General features: G+C 40.8%; 5 protein-coding genes and 3 pseudogenes across 9 annotated transcripts; 2 read left to right on the top strand and 6 right to left on the bottom strand.

Annotated features, from left to right (window-relative positions):
* The first annotated feature begins 1246 nt into the window (after positions 1 to 1246).
* LOC108818710 (bifunctional UDP-glucose 4-epimerase and UDP-xylose 4-epimerase 1) lies at positions 1247 to 6829 on the top strand. Of its 3 annotated transcripts, none has more exons than XM_018591632.2 (9): positions 1247 to 1672; positions 2074 to 2123; positions 2236 to 2371; positions 2455 to 2556; positions 2631 to 2858; positions 2950 to 3031; positions 3131 to 3213; positions 3310 to 3401; positions 3495 to 3713. In XM_018591632.2, the coding sequence occupies exons 1-9, from the start codon at positions 1475 to 1477 to the stop codon at positions 3577 to 3579; spliced, it is 1056 nt and encodes a 351-aa protein (XP_018447134.1). In that variant the 5' UTR covers positions 1247 to 1474; the 3' UTR covers positions 3580 to 3713. The 3 variants fall into 3 exon arrangements, with proteins under 3 accessions (XP_018447134.1, XP_018447135.1, XP_056848483.1); XM_018591633.2 differs by lacking the exons at positions 2950 to 3031; positions 3131 to 3213; positions 3310 to 3401; positions 3495 to 3713 and adding exons at positions 6086 to 6167; positions 6263 to 6345; positions 6429 to 6520; positions 6611 to 6829 and having other exon boundaries at positions 1295 to 1672; XM_056992503.1 differs by lacking the exons at positions 3310 to 3401; positions 3495 to 3713 and adding exons at positions 6429 to 6520; positions 6611 to 6829 and having other exon boundaries at positions 1297 to 1672.
* LOC108818709 (pentatricopeptide repeat-containing protein At1g12300, mitochondrial-like) lies at positions 3665 to 5669 on the bottom strand (annotated as a pseudogene).
* Positions 6830 to 6837: 8 nt separating the features above from the next.
* On the bottom strand, positions 6838 to 8743 carry LOC108818708 (pentatricopeptide repeat-containing protein At3g22470, mitochondrial-like; annotated as a pseudogene).
* Positions 8744 to 8805: 62 nt separating this feature from the next.
* On the bottom strand, positions 8806 to 11160 carry LOC108823082 (DEAD-box ATP-dependent RNA helicase 47, mitochondrial). Its single transcript, XM_018596311.2, has 2 exons — positions 11056 to 11160; positions 8806 to 10603 (listed from the first exon to the last, which is right to left on the bottom strand). Exon 2 carries the CDS (start codon positions 10547 to 10549, stop codon positions 8924 to 8926), a length of 1626 nt encoding a protein of 541 aa, XP_018451813.2. The 5' UTR covers positions 10550 to 10603; positions 11056 to 11160; the 3' UTR covers positions 8806 to 8923.
* A 160-nt stretch (positions 11161 to 11320) lies between these two features.
* On the bottom strand, positions 11321 to 14132 carry LOC108821819 (pentatricopeptide repeat-containing protein At1g12620-like; annotated as a pseudogene).
* Positions 14133 to 14258: 126 nt separating this feature from the next.
* Positions 14259 to 16981, bottom strand: LOC108822468 (pentatricopeptide repeat-containing protein At3g22470, mitochondrial). The gene is given in 3 exon segments (XM_056992502.1): positions 14259 to 14609; positions 14611 to 16302; positions 16618 to 16981. Coding segments are annotated over 2 exon segments (1701 nt in total). The 5' UTR covers positions 16081 to 16302; positions 16618 to 16981; the 3' UTR covers positions 14259 to 14378.
* Positions 16982 to 17130: 149 nt separating this feature from the next.
* Positions 17131 to 19309, bottom strand: LOC108822470 (E3 ubiquitin-protein ligase At1g12760). 3 transcript variants are annotated; one of them, XR_001944876.2, is made up of 6 exons: positions 18611 to 19309; positions 18109 to 18231; positions 17897 to 18029; positions 17655 to 17822; positions 17321 to 17561; positions 17131 to 17211 (listed from the first exon to the last, which is right to left on the bottom strand). XR_001944876.2 is itself a non-coding variant. In XM_018595559.2 (5 exons), exons 1-5 carry the CDS (start codon positions 19219 to 19221, stop codon positions 17388 to 17390), a joined length of 1209 nt encoding a protein of 402 aa, XP_018451061.1. In that variant the 5' UTR covers positions 19222 to 19309; the 3' UTR covers positions 17131 to 17387. The 3 variants fall into 3 exon arrangements, 2 of the variants coding, with proteins under 2 accessions (XP_018451061.1, XP_018451062.1); XM_018595559.2 differs by having other exon boundaries at positions 17131 to 17561; XM_018595560.2 differs by having other exon boundaries at positions 17131 to 17561; positions 18109 to 18228; positions 18611 to 19308.
* A 307-nt stretch (positions 19310 to 19616) lies between these two features.
* On the top strand, positions 19617 to 21811 carry LOC108819128 (serine/threonine-protein kinase PEPKR2). The gene is made up of 3 exons (XM_018592119.2): positions 19617 to 20748; positions 20844 to 21140; positions 21229 to 21811. The coding sequence occupies exons 1-3, from the start codon at positions 20001 to 20003 to the stop codon at positions 21582 to 21584; spliced, it is 1401 nt and encodes a 466-aa protein (XP_018447621.1). The 5' UTR covers positions 19617 to 20000; the 3' UTR covers positions 21585 to 21811.
* Positions 21812 to 23594: the final 1783 nt, after the last annotated feature.

The raw sequence follows: 23594 nt of genomic DNA, 5'->3' as shown, positions 1-23594 counted from the left end.
TACTTCTCTTTTAATAGAGAAGATTATTACATCGCATGTATTTATATAGAAGTGAATAATTTATAAATACAAATAATGAAATGCTCAGAGATTCATGTGACGATTTTTTATTTGTTATATAACAAAGGTTAAATCAAAACAATAGAATATTTTTGTTGTTTTTGCAAACATCATTAGAGAAACACAATCAGACCATTTGACAATTTAGCAGGTGAAAACACACACAACACACTTTATTATAATTAAATATATTCCACAAAAATTCAAAAAAACTATATAGCATTTCTTGAGTGAAGCTCTAAAATATCGGCCACCGATAAAATTCGAGTGACACTGGTTCAGAATAAAAACCGCGGGTCGTACCGCTCCCATTTTACTTTTGCAGCTGTCGCCTTCATCACGTGTCTATCCTTCCAAAATTACAGTTTTTTGCCCACTTTTTTAACATCTCATTATGTATGGCCCGAGTACTCATTAACCAAATTCCACAGGCTTTGTTCTATTTGTTAAGGGAATAGATGTCGTCTATGCAAGAAAGAAGATCAGTGGTCGACGTTCGAGAAACGGTAAAACGACATACAGTTCATATCTTAAGCTGGATGATCTTCTTATGGTATCTAGAACCATGCCTTGCATCAACAGAGTAGAACGAATGATTCCACTGTTGTTTTATGTAGGAAGCATATAAAAGGAGGGAGCTATTACTGGCAGGTATGTTTAAGGAACTCACTTGTTCACTTTTTTGGTAGCTCTGCATGAGTAGTATCTGTACTAATCTTAACCTAAACATGTGAGATGTTTGATGAAGCAATCGGTCAAAGTAACTACCAAATCGAATAATGAAAGGCGTTGATTGGACAACGTTAGTTATCCAACTTCTAGTGTCATCATTACTATGAGTCAATAATTAAAAAAAAAGTTACGGTCAGTGAATAACAGTAAAGATTACTTCAAAACTTGAGAGATTTACCGCAAAAAAGAAAACAATAACGCGTAGGAAAAATATCCTCTGTTTTTTTTTTTTTTGCAATTATTCTCGTAGATTTGGTTATCAGTAGGTATCACATTTTTACAAAAATAGAATTAAACTACAAACAGCAAGAAAAGGACTTATCTTTTTATTTCCCCGTATTTATAATAGAGTTATTTTATTTAAATCCTCCCATGAGGATGAATACGTAACTGAACATCATCATCCTCAATTTGCCGCCTTTAAATAGAAACCAAAAAAGACATTCTTGTGCCCACACTCACTCCTTTCCTATTTCTTCGCTTTGCGTGCCCTTCCTTCTTCTTCTTCTTATCAACAACTTGCATCAGCAAAAAGCTATAACTACCTAATACTATCATTTAATAAAGACCCCAACTTTCTTGTGACTTCTCTCTGTTCGTTCGCTGTGATCTCTCTGTTTCTCTCTCTTATCCGAAAGAATCGATCTTTCGAAGTGGGTTCTCTTTGCTTGCTACTCTCGATATGGGTTCGTCTGTGGAGCAGAACATTCTTGTCACTGGCGGTGCTGGATTCATCGGGACGCATACCGTTGTTCAGCTCCTGAAGGAAGGTTTTAAGGTCTCGATCATCGATAACCTCGACAACTCTGTTATCGAAGCCGTCGACAGGGTTAGGGAGCTCGTTGGTCCTCATCTCTCCAAGAAGCTCAACTTTACTCAGGTAACCACTACCACATCTCTTTCTTCTCTGTTTTACGTAGAAAAATCTCATAAAGGTGTTGTCTTTGTGATTGAAACCGTTTGCTCTGTTTTTGCTCTGTTTTGTGTATGATTTGCTCTGTTCTGTGATTTCTTGAGGACCGTCTTCTCTTAGTGGTATCTTCTTAAGTCTCCTTCTCTGATATCTTTAGAATTGTAGTTGTTTTCGAGAAAAATCTCATAAAGGTATTGTCTTTGTGATTGAAACGTTGCTCTCTTATTGTATCTCTGTATGAAGTGCTCTGTTCTGTGAACGGTTCCTTGAGGAAACTTCTTCTCTTACTGTATCTTCTTCTCACGTGTTCTTTCTCTGCTAGCTGTGGACTTGTAGTTGGTTACTTACATGCTGTTGATTGATTACAGGGTGATCTAAGAAACAAAGGTGATATTGAGAAACTCTTCTCCAAACAGAGGTACTGTTCTTGCTTCAGAGTTAGCAAATACTTTTCAGGAGAGTTGTAAAGTTCATAACTTCCTTGGATCTTCTTTAAGGTTTTGATTTCGTTGCCTTTGTGAGGGTAACAGGTTTGATGCTGTGATCCATTTCGCGGGTCTTAAAGCTGTGGGTGAAAGTGTTGCCAACCCTCGCCGCTACTTTGACAACAACTTGGTTGGAACTATCAATCTTTACGAGACCATGGCCAAGCACAACTGCAAAAACGTTAGATAATGTTTAAAAGTTTCATCTTTTACTTCCTTTGTTGTTCGATATACTTTACATTGGAGTGTTGCTGTAATACACAGATGGTGTTTTCATCGTCTGCGACTGTGTATGGACAACCTGAGAAGATTCCATGCATGGAGGACTTCGAGTTGAAGGCTATGAATCCTTACGGTCGTACTAAGGTAAGTAAAAAGCTTTACACTTTGTGAGTTTCTAAAGCTGTTGAAAGTCACAAGCTTTCTCTCTCTTGTGCCAGCTCTTTCTTGAAGACATAGCTAGAGATATCCAGGCGGCTGAACCAGAGTGGAGAATTGTGCTGCTGAGGTACTTCAATCCTGTGGGAGCGCACGAGAGCGGCAGAATTGGCGAGGATCCAAAGGGTATCCCCAATAACCTCATGCCTTACATACAGCAAGTAGCTGTTGGACGTCTACCTGAACTCAACGTCTATGGACATGACTATCCTACCGAGGATGGTAGTGCGGTAAAAACACCAGTCTCTTCTCAGAATCTCGCATTCAGTTTGGTTCAGATTTTATAAGAAAAATGGAATATAGAAAGGATGTTTGAAACAGGTGAGGGACTACATACATGTGATGGATTTGGCTGATGGACATATCGCTGCGTTAAGGAAGCTATTTGATGATCCCAAGATAGGTAAAAACTATCTCAGAAACTTCCACTGTTGAGTTTAGTTTCGATTGATTCTCTCTGAGACATATATGTGTGTGTTTGTTGTAATTATCATATCAACAGGCTGTACTGCTTACAATCTAGGGACTGGACGGGGAACGTCTGTGTTAGAGATGGTTGCTGCTTTTGAGAAAGCTTCTGGCAAGGTAAACAAACACAGAGCTGAGTGAAATTAGAGTATCCCTGGAATGTTTTTACGCTATAAAAATGGCTGAAACCAAAAAAAAAAAAATCATTTGCAGAAAATACCAACCAAGCTCTGCCCGAGAAGGCCAGGAGATGCAACTGCAGTTTATGCTTCAACAGAGAGAGCTGAGAAAGAACTTGGCTGGAAGTAAGTATCAACTCTTTTCACCATCGGCTTTGACCTTTTTTTGGTTAAACTGTTGTTAATTAAGTGATATGATCTGGTTAAAATCGTTAATAGGGCAAAGTATGGAGTGGACGAGATGTGCAGAGACCAGTGGAATTGGGCAAACAACAATCCATGGGGTTACCAGAAGAAGCATTGACTTTTCACTCTTTCTCTGATTCACTCAATATACAAAGAAAAGTGTTAACACATACACAATCATATAGTTTGCTTTGCTTTCCATGTAACGAACGGGTCTTGTTACTTCTATGAATAAAACAGCTAGTTGACCGATGTATACATTCTATGGACCGTTCAAGATTCAGCAACACAAGAAGATTTATTTCTATCCAAACGATGATTTGTATCAAAAAGATCAGGAAAGCATACTCAAAAAGCTTTTGTTCAGTCTACCATCAGATAACATATCAATAACCATTTTCATGGTGGAAGCATCTGCAGAGAATCCACACCTCTTCATTTCTTCGATGAGTTCAACTGAAGTGGCTACACCACTTCCTCCTAGATGAGCTCGGATTATCGTGTTGTAAGTACACTCATTTGGCGCAACCCCATCCTCCTCTCCCATCTTTTTAAACAACATATCCGCTTCAGACAAGGAGCCTTTCTTACACAGTCCTGCAATCATTATGGTATATGTTTTGACATTAGGCTTCAATCCTTTGAGAGAGAGGCTAGAGAACAAATCCCAAGCATCGTCGACTCTACTTGCATTGCACATCCCGTGAATGATGATATTGTATGTACTAATATCAAATTGCATCTTACTTTTGTGAAATATCCCCAAGGCTTCTTCTACTTCTCCATTTTCACACAAACCATCCAGCAAAATACCATAAGTCACAACACTGGGTGACACGCCACGAGAGACCATCTCTTGGAAGAGCTGTTTAGCAACTTTGAGTTTCCCCGCTTCACAAAACCCTTGTATAAGAGTGCTGTATGTGACTGTATTAGCAACCAACCCTCTCAAAGAAAGCTCACGGAAAATTTTCATCCCTTCGTCAACATGTTTAGCCTTGCAGTATCCGTTTATAAGAATACTATAAGTCACGATATCAGGATCGCATCCTTTGCTAACCATCAGGTCCAGCATCTGGTCGGCCTCGTCTAGTCGATTCTCCATGCACAAACCATATATCAAAGAGTTATATGTAAAGGCATCAGGCTCTATACCTCTTGCGATCATCTCATTGTACAACTCTTTGGCCTCCTTAAGCTTTCCCTCTTTCACCAAACTATCGATCAAAGAACTGAATGTGAAGACGTCCGGGGAGATTCCCCTTGTGATCATATCTCTAAACAACCGCGCACCTTCATCCCATCTTCCGGCTCTACAGAAGCTTCCTATGAGAGTGCTGTAGGTGATGACATTTGCTTTGATCCCGCCTCCTTTCGCTTCCATTTCGTTGAAAAAGATTAAGCGCATCTTCGAGTCTCCCCTCTTCTTTGCAGAGACAATCAACAACCATATTGTATTGAACCACACCAAGCTTCACCTTCGCTTCCACGTGTTTTAGCAAGTCCAAAGCCAAGTCAGCGTTCCCCGCCGACTTACAAATGCTGTTCAGAACCGGTCCGTAGGTACATGCGTTAGGCTGGCATCCCCCGTTTTCCACCATCCGATCTATAAGCGCTACAGCTTCAGAGACTTTACCGTTCAGACAAAGTCCACTCACAAGAGTGTTGAGTGTTATAAGGTTGGGTGTAACCATTCTATCGACTAATGACACAGCTTCTGACACTCTACCTTGGAGACATAACCCGTTTACCAAAGTTGAATATGTGATTGTGTTTGGTTCATACCCGAGTTTCAAGATCCTGCCAAGAACAGAAAAAGCGAAACCGAGTTTCCGGAGACGGCAGAAGCAGTTGATCGTTATGTTCAGAGTGTAGTTGTTATGTAAATTATTACCCTGCAGCTCCTCCATCTGCTTGGAGAGAGCTAACACGAGTTCGTACTGTTTTGTCTTGGCGACGGCACTAAACAGTCTACTGAAATCTACGATGCTAGGAAGAGGACGAGATTGGATCATGGACTCGAACAGGTTAACAGCGTCGTCTTTCTTTATGTCGGAAATGCCGTTTCTCAATCTCTCTCTGTAAGAAGAGAGGTTTCTATCGTCGCTGCTGCTGCTCAGACAAGCAAAGTCTCTTTGTCGGCCGTGGATGAAAGCTTTACGATGAAGAAGACGAATTGATCTCCTCCGCATTATCATTGTCATGTTCTTCCTCCTCACACGAATCTTCTCTCTCTCTCTCTCTCTGCCTTTGTGGGGAGAGACGAGATCAATCCCGGTTCAATTTCTTCACTCAACCGGTTCAATTTTATATGAACGATGTCGTTTAGTATCTCACTTGAGAGCAAACATCACTGCACTATAGCTGTTCGACGAAATGCCTCAATGAGCTGTTGTTTTGTGTTTTACCGGTACATTTCATATTGATCGTCTACTGCAAACGCTTCAACACACCTATGTTTATGATATAAAATAACATTATAAAAAGACAACATTTCTGAATTTGATTGGGTTATAAAAGTATCTGAAAACTAGAGGAAAACAAAAGCAAAATTACATCTCAGAATCTAACATTCAGTTTGGTTTTTATATGAGAAAATGGAATATGATTTTGTTTGAAAACAGGTGAGGGACTACATCCATGTGATGGATTTGGCAGATGGACATATCGCTGCGCTAAGGAAGCTATTTGCTGATCCCAAGATAGGTAAAAACTATCTCAGAAACTTCCACTGTTGAGTTTTGTTTTGATTGGTTCTCTCTGAGACATATATGTGTGTGTTTGGTTGTAATTATCAACAGGCTGTACTGCTTACAATCTAGGGACCGGACGAGGAACGTCTGTGTTAGAAATGGTTGCTGCTTTTGAGAAAGCTTCTGCCAAGGTAACAAACACAGAGCTGAGTGTGAAATTAGAATATCTCGGGAATGTTTATGTGTTATAAAATTGTTTCTGTGGTATTTGCAGAAAATACCGATCAGGCTTTGTCCGAGGAGGTCAGGAGATGCAACGGCAGTTTATGCTTCGACAGAGAGAGCTGAGAAAGAACTTGGCTGGAAGTAAGTTCTCAACTCTTTCACCCTTAACGTTTTGGTTTTAAACTGTTGTTGAGTCATCTGATTTGGTTTTTGGTTTAAATTGTTTACTAGGGCAAAGTATGGAGTGGATGAGATGTGCAGAGATCAGTGGAAATGGGCAAACAACAATCCATGGGGTTACCAGAAGAAGCATTGACTTTCCACTCTTTCTCTAATCACTCAATATACAAAGACAAGTGTTAACATACACACATCATATAAGTTTGCTTTACTTTCCATGTAACGAACGGGTCTTGTTTACTTCTATGAATAAAATAGCTAGTTGATGATTCTACAGATGGATACATTCTATTTGATCATTCAAGATTTATTACAATCGAACGATGATTTGTATCAAATGGAAACCCACCAGATCAAGAAAGCATATCCAAAAAGCTTTTGTTCAATCTACCACCAGATAACATATCAATAACCATTTTCATGGTGGAAGTATCTGCAGAGAACCCACACCTCTTCATTTCTTCTCTGAGTTCAACTGAAGTGGCTACACCACTTCCTCCTAGATGAGCTCGGATCATCGTGTTGTATGTACACTCATCTGGCGCAATCCCTTCCTCCTTTCCCATCTTTTTAAACAACATATCCGCTTCAGACAGTGAGCCTTTCTTACATAATCCTCCAATCATTATAGTATATGTTCTCACATCAGGCTTCAATCCTTTATGAGGAAGGCTACAGAATAGATCCCAAGCATCGTCTAACTTACTAGCATTGCACATCCCGTGAATGATGATGTTATAGATACCGATATCAGGATCCATCTTACACTTGTGCATTTTATCAAGTATGTCCAATGCTTCTTCTACTTCTCCATTGTGACACAACCCATCCAGCAAAATACGGTACGTCACAACACTGGGTTCAATGCCGCGAGAAACCATCTCTTGGAAGAGTTGTTTAGCAACGTTGAGTTTCCCCGCTTGACAAAACCCCTGAATGAGAGTGCTATATGTGACTGTATCAGCAACCAACCCTCTCAAAGAAAGCTCACGGAAAAGTCTCATTCCATCATCAACCCGTTTAGCCTTACAGCATCCGTTTAATAAAGTACCATAAGTCACTACATCAGGATCGCATCCCTTGCTGACCATCAGATCCAGCATCTGGTTGGCTTCATCTAAGCGCTTCTCCATGCACAGCCCATTTATCAGAGAATTATACGTGACAGTACTAGGATCTATGCCTCTTGCGACCATCTCATTGCACTACCATCTTTGCAAAGACTATCTATAATCATATTGTACGTCGTTGCTTCAGGCTTGACCTTCCTATCTTCCATCTTCCTAACCAGATCCAAGGCCAAGGAAGTGTTCCCTGACTTACAAATCCTGTTCAAGATCGGACCGTAGGTAAACTGATCGGGTCGACATCCATGTTCCACCATCCTATCCACTAGTGCTTCAGCTTCAGACACTTGACCTTTGAGACAAAGTCCGTTGACAAGAGTGTTGAGCGTCACCAGGTTCGGTCTAACTTCCGTTTCCACCATTCTATCAACTATCGCCACAGCTTCTGAAACTCTACCTTGGAGACATAACCCGTTCACCAGAGTTGAAAACGTGACAGTGTCAGGCTCGTACCCAAGCTTCAACATCTTGGCCATAGCAGAAAAAGCAAAACCGAGTTTCCGGAGACGGCATAAGCAGTTGATCATTATACTCAGAGTGTAGATGCTATGTGCGATCCCTTGCGACTCCATCTGCTTGCAGAGGGACAGCACGAGATCGTACTGTTTTGTCTTGGCCACGGCACTAAACAATCTACTGAAATCTATGATGGTAGGAAGGGGACGAGACTGAATCATGGATCCGAAGAGCTCAACAGCATCATCTTTCTTGATATCAGCAATCCCATTTCTCAACCTCTCTCTGTAAGAGAGGTTTCTGTCGCTGCTGCTCAGACTAGAAGAGTCTCTTTCGCAGTAAGACAAGAACTCGTGTCGGCTGTTTAAATAGGGAGTACCTGTCTCCATGAAATGAGGATGAACCAATGTGAACAAAGCTTTACGGTGAAGAGGAATCAATCTCCTCCGCATCATCAGTGTCATTGTCTTCCGGAACTTCCTCAGATGAATCTTCCCTTTCTTAGGGCACGTACGAAGATGCCTCTGGCAGAGACGAAACCCTGTTCAACCTTTTACGTTAAGAAACTCAAAACCGGTTTAATTATACAGAACGACGTCGTTGAGTTCAGCAGTACTTTTAAATTCTGCAATGGTTGGTTGTTCTTGTTGTAGACAGTAGATCAATATGAATATGTTTAGGATATAAGGAAAAAAATTATGAAAGGTCAACACTCTGAGTTTAGGTTATATCTGAAAACTAGAGGAAGCAGAAGCAAAATTACATTTCTTTAGTTCCTTTTTCACCTTATAATAGCTTTATCTTCCTCAGTGACAACAAGCTCTCCATCAACAAACTCACAATACTCGAAAGGCAAACCAAGCTGCTTCTCCATCTTCTTCACTATAAACACTTGCGACTCCTCACACACTGTAACCACCGTCCCTTTCCTTCCCAGCCTCCCCGTCCTCCCAGCTCTATGCGCGTAGTGAACCGCGTCCGTTGGGAGTTCAAGATTCACCACCAGATCACATTCCGCAACGTCAAGACCCCGAGCAGAGAGCTCGTTAGTCACGAGCACTCTGACTTCCCCGTTCTTGAACTTCTTCAGAACCGTTGATCTCCCTAGCTTCCCGAGATCCCCATGCAGCTCGGCGCAGCTCATACCACGTGCTTCGAGTTTGTAGACCACGTCTTTGAGCTGCTTTGAGTGGTTCATGAAAGCTATAACGGACTGGGCTTCAAGGGCGTGGACGCATCTCCTCAGGGCGTCGACTTTGTGTTGATGCTTTGAGATGCAGTAGAAGTGTTTTAGCGCTGGAGGTAGGCTCTGGATGGTAGTCTGAATCTGGCCGTCAGCTTCAGAAGTTGTGGGAGTTAAGCTGATAGCCGGTGCAGTTGGTTGAACGGTGTCAAGAGGAGTGACTTTGTTGGCTTGGACCAGAACAGGCTCGTGACTCCAGCTCTTAGCTGCTCGAATAACCGAGAAGGGCACAGTCGCAGAGACAAGAATGGTCTGCCGGTTAGCACGTTCATCAACTTCTCCTTTCGGACCAGCACCAGCTCTCCTTCCCACATGCTCAATAATCCGATGGATATCTTCTCGGAAGTTGAAAGATAAAAGCTCATCCACTTCGTCCAGCACCAAGAATCTACACCCGTGAGTGTGCAACCTCCCGCTTTTGCTTATCTCCGCAATCCTCCCGGGAGTGCCAACAACGATAGCCGGTTTGTTCTTCTTGAGCGCCTCTTCTTGCCTCATCCGGTTCGCACCACCTACCAACTGCTGAACCATTCTACGGTGATCAGGTCCGAGGAGCTTCTCCACCTCTCTTACTATCTGCATACCGAGTTCTCTCGATGGAGCCACGATCATTGCTTGAATCTCTGCTCTCTTCTCACCGCTCTTAGCTTTCCCTGAGAGTGGACCGATCTCTGATAATATCGGAAGCAGATAAGCTAAGGTTTTGCCGGATCCTGTGTAAGACTGAATCACCGCATCATGACCTTTGATAATCGCAGGGACAGCTGCGGATTGGACATCTGTTGGGACAGAGAAACCTTCTCTTTCCAAGCTGTCTAGCAATGAATCTGGCAGGCCAAGCTCCTCAAATGACTTTGCAGAAAACAAAGGAGACACTATCTCAGCTGGTTTCTTCTCCTTCACCACTTTCATTCTATCGTTCGTTGCTGCTCTTACAAAGCTTCCCTCAAGCTTCATCGCCTTACTCTTCCCTGATCTCCTTGGGCTGTTGTTCCCTAATTCAAGGCTTGCAAGAGTAAGAGAACCATCTTCTTTCGCAACGTGGCATAAGAGACGTGATTGGCGGTGGTAGTTAGCTGCAGCAGAACGCCATGATATCTTTCTGAAGGCTGAAAAATCTTGGAGAAGAACAAGGAATCGAGTTGAAACAGATACCGCTGCCATTGTCACTCGTGTGTGGTTAAGAAAGGAAGCCTCTTTTTAACAGCGTGTGCTCGCCTATATAACAATCATCCGTGAAACTCAGATTAAACAGCAATTAAAAAAAGAAAAAGAGAATTTACAGATACACTGAAAAGACTGAAATAAAAGATACAAGCTTTGCGAAATGGGGAGACAAACTGTAAAGTAAAGCTATTCTACATCTATCATAGTAGTTTAAATCGAATGAGGCAATTCGTCGAACACCTGGCGGGCGTGAAAAAGCATAATTAAACACCCAATAAGAAATTTTTTATACAACATCCACAATAAACAAAATCCTGTAAAGTCATCCAAACACTAGGCTGGACACTCACATCCCAGAAAAAAAAAAAAAAAACTCTGAAGCAATCTAAATGGCTAACAAAAATTTAAAACACCAAAGTACAACGAAAGGTACCGAGTCCAAGTCCGAGAAAAGACTGTAGCTTTTAGCAACAACGAAGTACAACGAGACTAAAGAAAGGTACCTTTATAAATACTCTCTCCACGAGACGCTAAAGCAGTGGAAGAAGAAAGAGGAGAACCAAACTACTTTCGTCTCCGCAAGTCTCTAGTTATTAGATAAAAAGGTTTATGCTCTCTATATTGACAAAACCGGACTTAATAACCGGTCTACACCAAACCGGAATATACTGTACATGATTTATGGGTTTTTGATGGTTTTCTCTCTCTCAACATTTTCATATGAATTTTTTTTATTGTAACACAACATTTTCATACGATTATAAATCGTTTTTTTCACCTCTGAAATGAAAGATACACAACAAACCTGAGAACTCACATTGACCGTTACACATGAAGAATGAAAGCGAAGGCATCACGCTCTGTTTACATGTTTCTAATAATTACCATATCATAAAACACTAATCAGGACTTTGTCATAGATGGAATTCAAGAAAGCATATGTAGAAAGCTTTTGTTTAATCTACCATCAGATAACATATCAATAACCATCTTCATGGTGGAAGCATCTGCAGCGAACCCACACCTCTTCATTTCTTCAATGAGTTCAACTGAAGTGGCTACACCACCACCTCCGAGATGAGCTCGGATTATTGTATTGTATGTACAATCATTTGGCGCAATCCCATCCTCCTCTCCCATCTTTTTAAACAACATATCCGCTTCAGACAGTGAGCCTTTCTTACATAGTCCTCCAACCATTATAGTATATGTTTTGACATCAGCCTTCACTCCTTTATGAGGAAGGCTACAAAATAAGTTCCAAGCTTCATCAATCTTACTAGCATTGCACATCCCATGAATGATGATATTATATATACCAATATCTGGATTCATCTTACTCTGGTGGATTTTTTCAAGTATTCCCAGTGCTTCTTGTAGTTCTCCATTGTCACACAATCCATCCAGCAAAATTTTGTAGGTCACAATATTAGGATGAGCACCTCCAGAAACCATCTCTTGGAAGAGTTGTTTAGCAACGTTGAGTTTTCCCGCTTCACAAAACCCTTGAACAAGAGTGTTATACGTGACAGTATCAGCAACCAACCCTCTCAAAGAAACCTCACGGAATATTCTCATCCCCTCGTCAACCAGTTTAGCCTTACAGTATCCGTTTATGAGGAATATTGAACGTCACGATATCAGGATCGCATCCCTTGCTAACCATCAGGTCCATCATCTGGTTGGCTTCATCTAAGCGCTTCTCCATGCACAAACCATCTATCAAGGAGTTATATGTAAAGGCATCAGGCTCTATACCTCTTGCGATCATCTCATTGTACAATTCTTTAGCCTCCTCAAGTTTTCTCTCTTTCACAAAACTATCGATCAAATCATTGAAAGTAATGACGTCCGGGGTGATTCCCCTTGTAATCATATCCCTCAGCAACTTGGCACCATCATCCCATCTTCCGGCTCTACAGAAGCTGCCAATGAGAGTGGTGTAGGTGATGACATTTGCTTTGATCCCTTTCGTTTCCATTTCATTGAAAAGGTTGAGTGCATCATCATAGTTCCCTTCTTTGCAGAGACTATCAACGACCATACTGTAGTGGACTACATCGAGCTTGATCTTTTTTCCTTCCATCTTTCTGAGCAAATCCAAGGCCATGGAAGTTTGCCCGGACTTGCACAGTCTATTTAAAACTGTTCCATAGGTAACTCCATCGGGTTGGAAGCCGTGTTCCACCATTCTATCTATTAAGCTCATTGCTTCAGACACATGATCTTTGAGACAAAGTCCATTGACAAGAGTGGTAAGCGTGATGAGATTTGGCCTCACTCTCATTTCCACCATACGATCAACTAGTGCCACAGCTTCGGAGACTCTGCCCTCGAGACATAACCCGTTTACCAAAGTTGAAAACGTGATTGTGCTAGGCTCAAAGCCAAGTTTCAAGATCTTGCCCAAAACAGAAAAAGCTAAACCGAGTTTCCGGAGCCGGCAGAAGCAATTCATCATTATGTTCAGAGTGCAGAGGTCAAACGCAATACCCTTGAATTCCATCTGCTTGGAGAGGGATAACACGAGGTCGTGCTGTTTTGTCTTGGCAACGGCACTAAACAGTCTGTTGATATCAATGACAGTAGGGAGGAGACGAGACTGAAGCATGGACTGGAAGAGATGAACTGCATCATCTTTATTAATACCAGCAATGCCATTTCTCAATCTCTCTTTGTAAGAGAGGTTTCTATCGCTGCTGCTGAGACAAGAGAAGTCTCTTTGGCAGCAAGACAAGAAGTCCTCTCGGCTGTTGAATAATAAAGCAGTTGTCAGAGTACCTATCTCCAGGAAATGAGGATGAACAGATCTCAAAGCTTTAGCCCTCCGTATCATCAACACCATCTCAACTGCTGAAACGACCCTTTTCCCCAGCTCAAACCTGAACTCACTGCCGAAAGAGATACGGACAAAAGAAAAGACCACAGCGTATGACCAAACCGGTTCAGTTTTGATCGGTTTAAAGCATTCCGGAATTGGTTCAATCAAGTGTAACAGCCATGTCACTCGTGTGTGCTTTAGCTAACAAAAAAGAAAGCCTCTTTATAACCGCACCCGCTCAGGACAGCCTACAACAGTAAATAGACTCCGCATCAGCTGGATGAAATCATCCGTAAACAGCAACTTAAAAAGAAACAGAATCCACAGATACACTGAAAAGGCTGAAATAAAAGACAGAAACTTTGTGAAATCAGGAGACAATTGTAGAAGTATTCTAAATCTAGCACACAAGTCTAAATCAAATGAGGTATCAGAGACTAAAACGCTTAACAATACTAAGAAGTAAAAAAAAAAAGTTTAAGGAACTAATGAGGCAATTCGTCGAACAATTGGCGGGCGTGAAAAAGCATCATCAATCATCCAATAAGCAAATTCGTTGGAATAGTAGTAATCTAAATAGGCTAACGTAAAATTCAAACACTATAGCTTCTAGATAAGAAAAAGTTACCAACGAATAATCTCCACGAGACGAGAAGCTTAAGGCAGTGGCCGAGGCAACAACAACAGAGAAGGGAGAACAAAACTTTCTTCACTTGCTCTAAACTGACCGAACCGGACCAAATAACCGGTCTAAACCACACCGGAATAAGGGTCTGAAACAAACCCGAGTATAATGTAACAAAATTTATGGTTTTTTTTTTTAAAATCACTCTCTCATGGCATTTTCATATGATGTGAAATCTTCCCTTCAAATGCAGATACAAGAACCAAAATACTTCCATTGTAATTAATTAACTATTATTTATCGGAAAAAAAAACCCGAGAACTCACATTTAACCCTTACATAACCAAAAGAACCTGACATCAACTAATAATAACAGACACTCAAGAAAGCATATCCAAAAAGCTTTTGTTCAATCTCCCATCAGATAACATATCAATAACCATCTTCATGGTGGAAGCATCTGCAGAGAACCCACACCTCTTCATTTCTTCTATGAGTTCAACTGAAGTGGCTACACCACTTCCTCCTAGATGAGCTCTGATCATCGTGTTGTATGTACAATCATTTGGCGCAATCCCTTCGTCTTTCATTTTTTTAAACAACATATCTGCTTTCACACAACGAGCCTTTCTTACATAGTCCTCCAATCATTATAGTATATGTTTTCACATCAGCCTTCACACCTTTGAGAGGAAGACTACAAAATAAGTTCCAAGCATCGTCTACCTTACTAGCATTACACATCCCGTGAATGATGATGTTATATATACCAATACCAGGATCCGTTTTACACTTGTGCATTTTATCAAGTATCTCCAATGCTTCTTCTACTTCTCCATTGTCACACAACCCATCCATCAAAATACCATAAGTCACAACACTGGGTTCAACGCCGCGAGAAACCATCTCTTGGAAGAGTTCTTTGGCGACATCAAGTTTCCCCGCTTGACAAAACCCCTGGATGAGAGTGCTATATGTAATGGTATCAGGATCTACGCCCCTTGCCATCATCTCATTGTACAATTCTTTAGCCTTCTTAAGCTTTCCTTCTTTCACAAAACAATCGATCAAAGCACTGAACGTGACGACACTGGGGTTGATGTTCCTTGTGATCATATCACTCAGCAACTTCGCACCCTCATCCCATCTTCCCGCTCTACAGAAGCTGCCTATGAGAGTGTTGTAGGTGATGACATTTGCTTCGATCCCTTTCGTTTCCATTTCATTGAAAAGATTAAGCGCATCGTCGAGGTTCCCTTCTTTGCAGAGACTATCAACGACCATACTGTAGAGGACTACGTTAAGCTTCACCTTTGATTCCACGTGTTTTAGCAAGTCCAAAGCCAAGCCAGTGTTTCCAGACTTACAAATGCTGTTCAGAACCGGTCCGTAGGTACATGCGTTAGGCTCGCATCCATGTTCAACCATCCGATCGACTAGTGCCACAGCTTCGGACACTTGACCTTTGAGAGAAAGTCCATTGACAAGAGTGTTGAGCGTTACGAGGTTTGGCCTAACTTTCATTTCCACCATTCTATCAACAATCGCCACAGCTTCTGAAACTCTACCCTGGAGACATAACCCGTTTACCAAAGTCGAGAACGTGATCGTGTCAGGCTCATACCCGAGTTTCAGGATCTTTCCCATTACAGAAAAAGCAAAACCGAGTTCCCGGCGCCGGCAAAAGCAGTTGATCATTATGTTAAGAGTGTAGAGTTCAAACGAAACCCCCTTCGTTGCATCCATTTGTCTGCAGAGAGACAAGACGAGATCGTACTGTTTAGTCTTGGCGACGGCGCTAAGCAGTCTAGTGAAATCTATGATGGTGGGAAGGGGACGAGACTGAAGCATGGACTGTAAGAGATGAACTGCATCATCTTTCTTAATACCAACAAGCCCACTTCTTAATCTCTCTTTGTAAGAGAGGTTTCTCTCGCTGCTGAGACTAGAGAAGCCTCTTTCACAGCAAGACAAGAAGAACTCGTGTCGGCTGTTGAAAAAAGCAGTTGTCAGAGTAGCTGTCTGCATGAAACGAGGATGAACAGATCTCAAAGCTTTAGCACTCCGCACCATCAACACCATCGCAACTGCTGAATCGACCCTTTTCCAGCTCAAACCTGAACTCACTGTCGAAAGAGATACGGACAAAAGAAAAGACCACAGAGTATTGACCAAACCAGTTCAATTTTGATTGGTTTAAAGCATTCCGGAATTGGTTTAATCAAGTGTAACAGCCATGTCACTCGCCTGTGCTTGGTTAACAAGAAAGAAAGCCTCTTTTTAACCGCATTCTCTCAGGACAGCCTACAAAAGTACATAAAATCCGCATCAGATACATTGAAAAAGCTGAAATAAAAGACAAAAGCTTTGTGAAATCGGCAGACAATCTGTAGAGGAGGAGGTATTCAAAAAATCTAGCACACTAGTCTAAATCAAATGAGATATCAGATTCTAAAACGCTTAAACAATATTAAGAAAAAAGGCCAATGAGGCAATTCGTCGAACACCTTGCAGGCGTGAAAAAGCATCATCAATCACCCACTAAGCGAAGTCATTGGAATAGCAATCTAAATGGCTAACGTAAAATTCAAACACTAGAGCTTCTAGATAAAAAGTTACCAACAAATAATCTCCTGAGACGAGAAGTTAAGGCAGTGGCCGAGGCAACAAGTTAAGGCAGTGCTCTAAACTGACTGAACCGGACCCAATAGATAAATAAAGGCAATATCGATTTTGGTTGGTTCAAACCAGATCGGAATTGGTTTAATCCAGTGTTGGTACCGTCACGCAAACATACTAATCGGTCAGACAAAAAAAATATATGAACAATTTGGATTACGACCGTCATATGTCGGTCTGCATTGGTCGTTTTTTATGTCTGTTTGTTACAGTTAAATCCGATCTAACTTGGTTTGGTAAAAACTCCGGTTAAAACGGGGTTGTGTTGGATCAGTTTCAATTCAAGTTGCTCTAATGCACCACTTCATCCAAAGAAAAATTCAAGTCGAGCTTGATGTGATGGTAATATCAGAACTAATCAGCAAAGGTTCTTAAGAATTAGAACAAACAGGACTTAACCCTCGAAAAACTTATCAACTCAAAGATCAAAAGCTTCAATGACCAATCTCCAAATGATGAAAGATCCATGATTCAGAGAGGTGATACAAAAGAGTGGTTGCAAGTGAAAGAACATAGATATATACATGTACAGACCTGATTCCAAAAAAAATCAAAATAAAACAGACAAAAGTAAAATCATTTGTATAGATATCATTATCACAAACAATGCATTATATCTAAAAACACCAGTCGTTTTTTTTACCTTTGGACCCCCCAAGTTTCCTGATCAAATGTTTGTGTGGGGTCATGAATATGCAAATCTGTTTCTTCTAGACTTCCTCACGGTCCAAGTTGCTGCTCTTGAGGATGTTGTATTTGCAGAGTGGGCAAGTGGCGTTTATGTACAGCCATTTGTCTACGCATGAGCAGTGGAAATGATGGCCACACGGAAGTTCCCTTAGTTCGGTTCCGTCTTCGTATGCAGAGAGACAGATGCAACACTCCTACAATACAGAACAGTAAGAATCAGGAAGCATGATAATATACTTATATAAGATGATAGGAGTGAACTGTGTGTTGTTGTAGTCTACACTTACTGCATCCTCCTGAAGAATGGTATGTTCAAGGGGTGAATCTGTACCACACTCTGTCATTATCCCTTCGGTGTTCGCTTGGGCTTCGTCGCCGGCGTGTTTGTTGACACCACCAACTTTTCGAAACTTGAATTTGGTGAGCTGCTCAATGTCTTCTTTTGACGCCCCTTCCTGTTATTGAACGTGTCGTGTTAAAACAAATAGCATGATTTAGGATATAAGATGAATTGTTTATGATAAAGTACCTGATCTGCAACAGCGTACAATGCTGCAATGATGCATGGAAGGCAACAGCAAACAGCAATGCCAATAACGCAGGCCAACGCAACACAGAAGACAACAAAGAACACATCGAAACCCAAAAAGACGATAGACAACCTGAAACAAGCAAGGCATTCAGACACTAAAAGCGAAATACACTTATTAAAAAATATAACAAATTGAAGAAAGAAGAAACCAGTAAATCCGTGGGGATTCTTGCGCCAATTCATGGCCACCAGCAGATACCCAGTAGAACCCAATGATCCACCAAATAAATGAGAACATTGTGTTGGCAGATTCCAGATGCTTCGCAACACTGCTTTGGAGACAATAAGGGAGAAAAAAAAAACAATCCGAGATACTTATTGGATGTGTAAAAGAAGAGGATACACGGACATGCTCATTCAGTGAATGAAAGAAAGGAGTAAATATATTGTACTTTGTAACTATCTAATACCTAGTGACCTCCACAAGTTGCATTTAATCTAAAATTAGATTGTAACATGCATCAAGGAACGTTAAAGACAGACGCTTTGTCCAAAAGGCGCCACAAAATCTTAAGCTAGGAACCAAAACAGTAAGGAGAAGATCATTTAAGTAACCAAAGCCATTTGATCACCCAAACCAAAACTTTCTCTTCTAAGTGATAAGTATCAAGCAAGCTCACACAAGCTGTAATATGAAATCTAGACGCATACCTGCTGCTTTCGCTCTCCAGCTGCTCATCTGAGTTCCTCCTTGAAACCAAAGCATCTTCCTCCATGGAGGAAGAAGACGAAGAAGAAGAAGAAAGCGACGACGTAGTCCTCCTATTAGTCCTCATCCTGTTCCTCCTCCTATACTCAACACACACACAAACCATATGCAACACGCACTGCAACGCATACCCAAATAGCCAAACCCTAAGCGGCATGACCGGATGCTCATTCCTGCTCATCACCAGAACAGCCGCAGCCACCGAGACAAACGCCAGATTCCACACGATGTCAAGCACCACGACGGGCCTCGAGTAGGCCCAATCGCTCTGCCTCTCCTCCAACTGCTCCGCCGCGGCCTCCCTCACGATCACAGACCGCTCACGCGTCGCGCCGCGTCCTCCCCCGCTGCTCGCCCGGCTTAGAAACCTCGCCGCTTCCCTCAGCCCTTGTCTCCTCACGGATCTCCGTCCGTTCCCGGAACCTCCTCCTCCTCCTCCGTTGTTGCTGCTTCCCTCGTTTTCATCTCCGCTCGAAAGCAACGGTGATTGATCGATGGCGTCGGAGGAGAGACGGCGAGATGATGATGGATTCTCCGTAGTCTCCGTTGACATTTTTTTTCCTAGATTCTTCCCCAAAATAACCTAATTCGATGAAATTGGTGTAGCGTTACGTCATTTCATGTGGTTCAATTAGTCAACAGTCAACAACAAGACACGTAACCGGGGTTTTATTATTACTTTACAAAACTTACAATAAATGTGTCTGAAATTATCACTTTTTAATTTAGGCCCGCGAAAAACGTGGCGAAGATTCCATCACTTTTTGAGATGTTATTGGGCTTTTGTAATTTTTTAAATTCAGAAGTGAACCACATCATCTTCGTCAACAAGAACGAAGACTCTCTTCAAGTCGAGAAGGTTCAATCATAAACCGGTTTTCTCAGGACCGACATTGCACCGGTCTAGAGATATATATACACATCACACAATCTCGTTTTTTTTTTTTTTTTTTTTTTGTGAAGTACAATCTCGTTTATCCCCTTCTTCTTAACGAAGATCTGCTACTTGATTCAGGCTAATAGCTTTCTCCCCCAAATATCGTTTCGATGAGATTGCTAGGGTTTCGATCTTCCCTACTCACTTGATTTCTCGGGGTTCGATTACTATACCAGTTCTTCAATTCGATCCATTGGGTCTTTCTTATCGGGAGAAAGGACGCTTTTTGGTGATTACTAAGGTTCGTTATCTGCCCTAGTTTCCGTGCTTGATCCTCTTTCTGTAGTTCGATCAAGCGATTGAGTGTAAGGTTTCGAAGTTTCGATCTCACATTCCGGGAAAAATCTGTAGGAGAGTTTCTTAGTCACTGAAAGCTGCTGAATTTTCCTCTTTAGATGAGGAAGAAGCGGAAAGGTAGTGAAACTGACGGTTCAGAGGAATTATCATGTTCAACTGCGTCACGATCATCCAACTTCAGATCACACTTCTCTCTAGAAGGTTACGCTAGACTTAAGAAGCGTTGCAAGGAGAGTGACACTGTCGAGGAGGACTCTGTTGGTTCCTTTAAGAGACGACTCGCTGGGGTCGCGACCGCACCTCCCTGTGGTGCATCGTCTTTGGTTTCGTCAGGGAGAGGTCTGAAGAGGAAGATAGGTTGCATAGATGTCTCCACGCAGACTGGTAGGAAGAACAAGATAGACGATGACTATGTCTTCGGTCCTAGTATCGGGAAAGGTAAATTCGGATCGGTGAGGATCTGTAGGTCGAGGAACAACGGGATGGATTTTGCTTGCAAGACTCTGAAAAGGGGGGAGGAGACTGTTCACAGGGAGATTGAGATAATGCAGCATTTGTCTGGTCATCCTCGGGTTGTCACGCTGCATGCTGTGTACGAAGAGTTGGATTGTTTTCATCTTGTGATGGAGCTGTGTTCGGGTGGACGTTTGGTTGATCAGATGGTTAAGAAGGGGAAGTATTCTGAGCAGCGAGCAGCTAATGTATTCAAGGACCTTATGCTAGTTATCAGTTATTGCCACGAGATGGGAGTTGTGCATAGAGATGTAAAACCTGAGAATATTCTCCTCACAGCTGCTGGGAAGATTCAGCTTGCTGATTTTGGGCTTGCCATGAGACTTGCAAAAGGTTTAAATATATTCTACTTGAGATCAGAGTTTGGCCCTTTCCTATGGAGCTGTCAAGGTTTAAGCTTATCTATTTGTTTATTTGTTTTTTTACAGGTCAAACGTTGTGTGGATTGGCAGGAAGTCCTGCTTATGTTGCACCTGAAGTTATTTCTGAAAACTATTCAGAGAAAGTCGACATTTGGAGTGCAGGAGTGCTCTTATACGCTCTCTTGTCTGGTGTACTCCCTTTCAAGGGGGACTCTCTGGATGCCATTTTCGAAGCGATAAAGAAAGTGAAGCTTGATTTCAACTCGGGTGTGTGGGAGTCCGTGTCCAAACCAGCCCGTGATCTGTTGTCAAGGATGCTAACAAGGGAAGAATCCGCCAGAATCACAGCGGATGAAGTGCTGAGTAAGCCTCTTAATCTCTTAAGTTGCAGCATGGACTTGTGTCTCTGTCCTTGTTTAATGCTTAACATATCTTCACTTGTATGTTTCAGGGCATCCATGGATACTCTTTTACACAGACAGGACACTCAAGACGATGTGTATCAAGTCGAAGCACAAGGGTCAAGCAGGACCTCCTCCATGTCTCCAGATTCGCAGTTTGATGGAGAAAGTTGACCTAGACGGAACTAACATAGAGAAGAAGACAACATCTGATTCACAGACTGATTCATCCTCCAACACAGAAGAGGAGGAAGAAGAAGATGAGAGCGGTGTGGTGGATGTGCTTGTGGTTGCTATCTCCAACGTGAGGATCTCAGAACCAAAGAGAAGCAGAGTCTATAGTCCAACTGAACAGCAACACTCTTCTAACTTGACCACGGCTAATACACTCTGTCGAGCCTTCTGACACAAACACCTGCTTCACACCCATGGGGTTTTACCAAGTCTCCTAGTCAGTCACACGTGACATGATGATCTTAGTGGCCTTTTTTTTTATTATGTCCTCTAATTGTTGGATTTGATCTGATCTTACCTTCTAAATTTCTCACTATGTTGTACAGATCATGTAAATAGAATACTCTCATTAAAATGTTTGATTCGATTTTGTAATTAAAAACGTCTTTGTTCTCCCTAGCTAGCTCATCTTCATCTCATTATACATATTTCAAACAAAGTCTTAAAAACTACATATGGGGTTTCATTCTTGCTTCATCAGGCTCGTTCAGCACTGCAGAGAGGTAGCCCCTGGTCATTTGGCATTATTTTGTCAGCCTTTGTTCTATTGCTTACGGTGGAGGAGACTGAACCATATCGATTTATTGGAGGACAAGTTATAATCATATATGATATCACAATAGTATTAAACATCCTTTTTCAGTTCTAAGTTTTAGGGTTTCGACAATTTCATTTGTTGATTTGCATGTAACACGAGTACTTGAATGGTTATTTATTTGGATTGAATATAGTAGTAATACAAACTATATTAGTTCATATCTTCCAATATATAGATATTAATTTTAATCATAATAAAATAACTAATATTGCTTTTAGTTTTTGTTGGTTTATGTTTTATGTTTATCTTATGTTGTAAATCCCTTGTTTAATATAATCATCCTTTAGTGTTAAAAAAAGAATTCACACCGTCTGTAACTTTGTCTACCTTCTAGTTTTGCTTTTTTTCCCATGCATAAATTTAAAACAAGAAATTATATAAAGATCTACATAAATTAATTTGCCTATCTAGATCAAACAAAGACAAGAATGAGTAAGAAGAGATACATTTCTCCAAAAGGAATATGCCAGTTCCAGTGTCCATTCTTATACAAAATGCAAAGGAAATATTTTGTTACAAGTGTTTTATAAATTTTGAAATAAAATCAAATTAGCATGGTCTTCAACGACAATATCAATTTAAAAGATGGCTACTATAGTTGTACACACCGACAATTGATCAAAAAAGAAAAATGGGAATATATATAGAGGTTAAAGATTTGGTGGAGCTTGGAAGAGATCAGCCAAGTAAAGTTTAGTAATTAATTCTTAATTCTTCTTCTAAATCTATAAACAATACAAATCTTCTCTCTATAAATCATTCTTTAAAACAGAAGGCACACATATTTGGACTGACCCATACCTTTACACCATATGTAAAAACCAGAAAGTCAGAAACCCATTAAGTTGTCAAGTATAATTCATTATGTGATTTTAAAATATAATATTAAAAAGTTGTGAAAAGCTAAAGCTCTGTAGAACTTAGTGACGGATATGATTAAAGAAAAATCACATGGTCACCTCTCTAATTAATAACTTTGTCCGTTTCAGGTAATAATCTTGATAATTTTCCTTTTGTGTTAAAACTATTTCGGACCAACTTTTTGGCGTTAGATTATTAACCAGCATTTCAGTAATCAGTAGTAATTCATGTTGTTATATCATCTATAGAAGCTTGTGATTGTGATTAGATATGTTCAAATTACTCTATTTCACATTAAGTGTTGTTTTATTTATCTTATGCAATATATAACAAATACTGTTTTCAATTGTTAAACGTATATTTTGACAGAAATACATAATTTAACGTTAAATACATTTTAATAGAACCAATAAATAGAACATAATTACAAGAATTGATTTTTCTATAAATATAATAAAATTTTCAGACAATTTTCTTAAGTTGTGTGTAAACTGTTAAAATGGTACAAAATTTGAAACGAATGAAGTATGTTACTACAAAATATAGATACTGATTTTAACTTAAGTGCCAAAAATATTTCTCTCTTTTTAGCAAGAAAGTGTTACGACTTATACAGAGATGAAACATAACTTTTTTCACAAGAGGAAACTACGAAAGAAACGACAAAAAGGACTAAGAAAGAAAACGACAAACAAGGTCCAAGTAAGAATACACATTATCATG

The sequence above is a fragment of the Raphanus sativus genome, chromosome 8, assembly GCF_000801105.2.
Source record: "Raphanus sativus cultivar WK10039 chromosome 8, ASM80110v3, whole genome shotgun sequence".
NCBI classification, from domain to species: Eukaryota; Viridiplantae; Streptophyta; class Magnoliopsida; order Brassicales; family Brassicaceae; genus Raphanus; species Raphanus sativus.
This window is presented reverse-complemented; position numbering and strand designations above follow the sequence as displayed.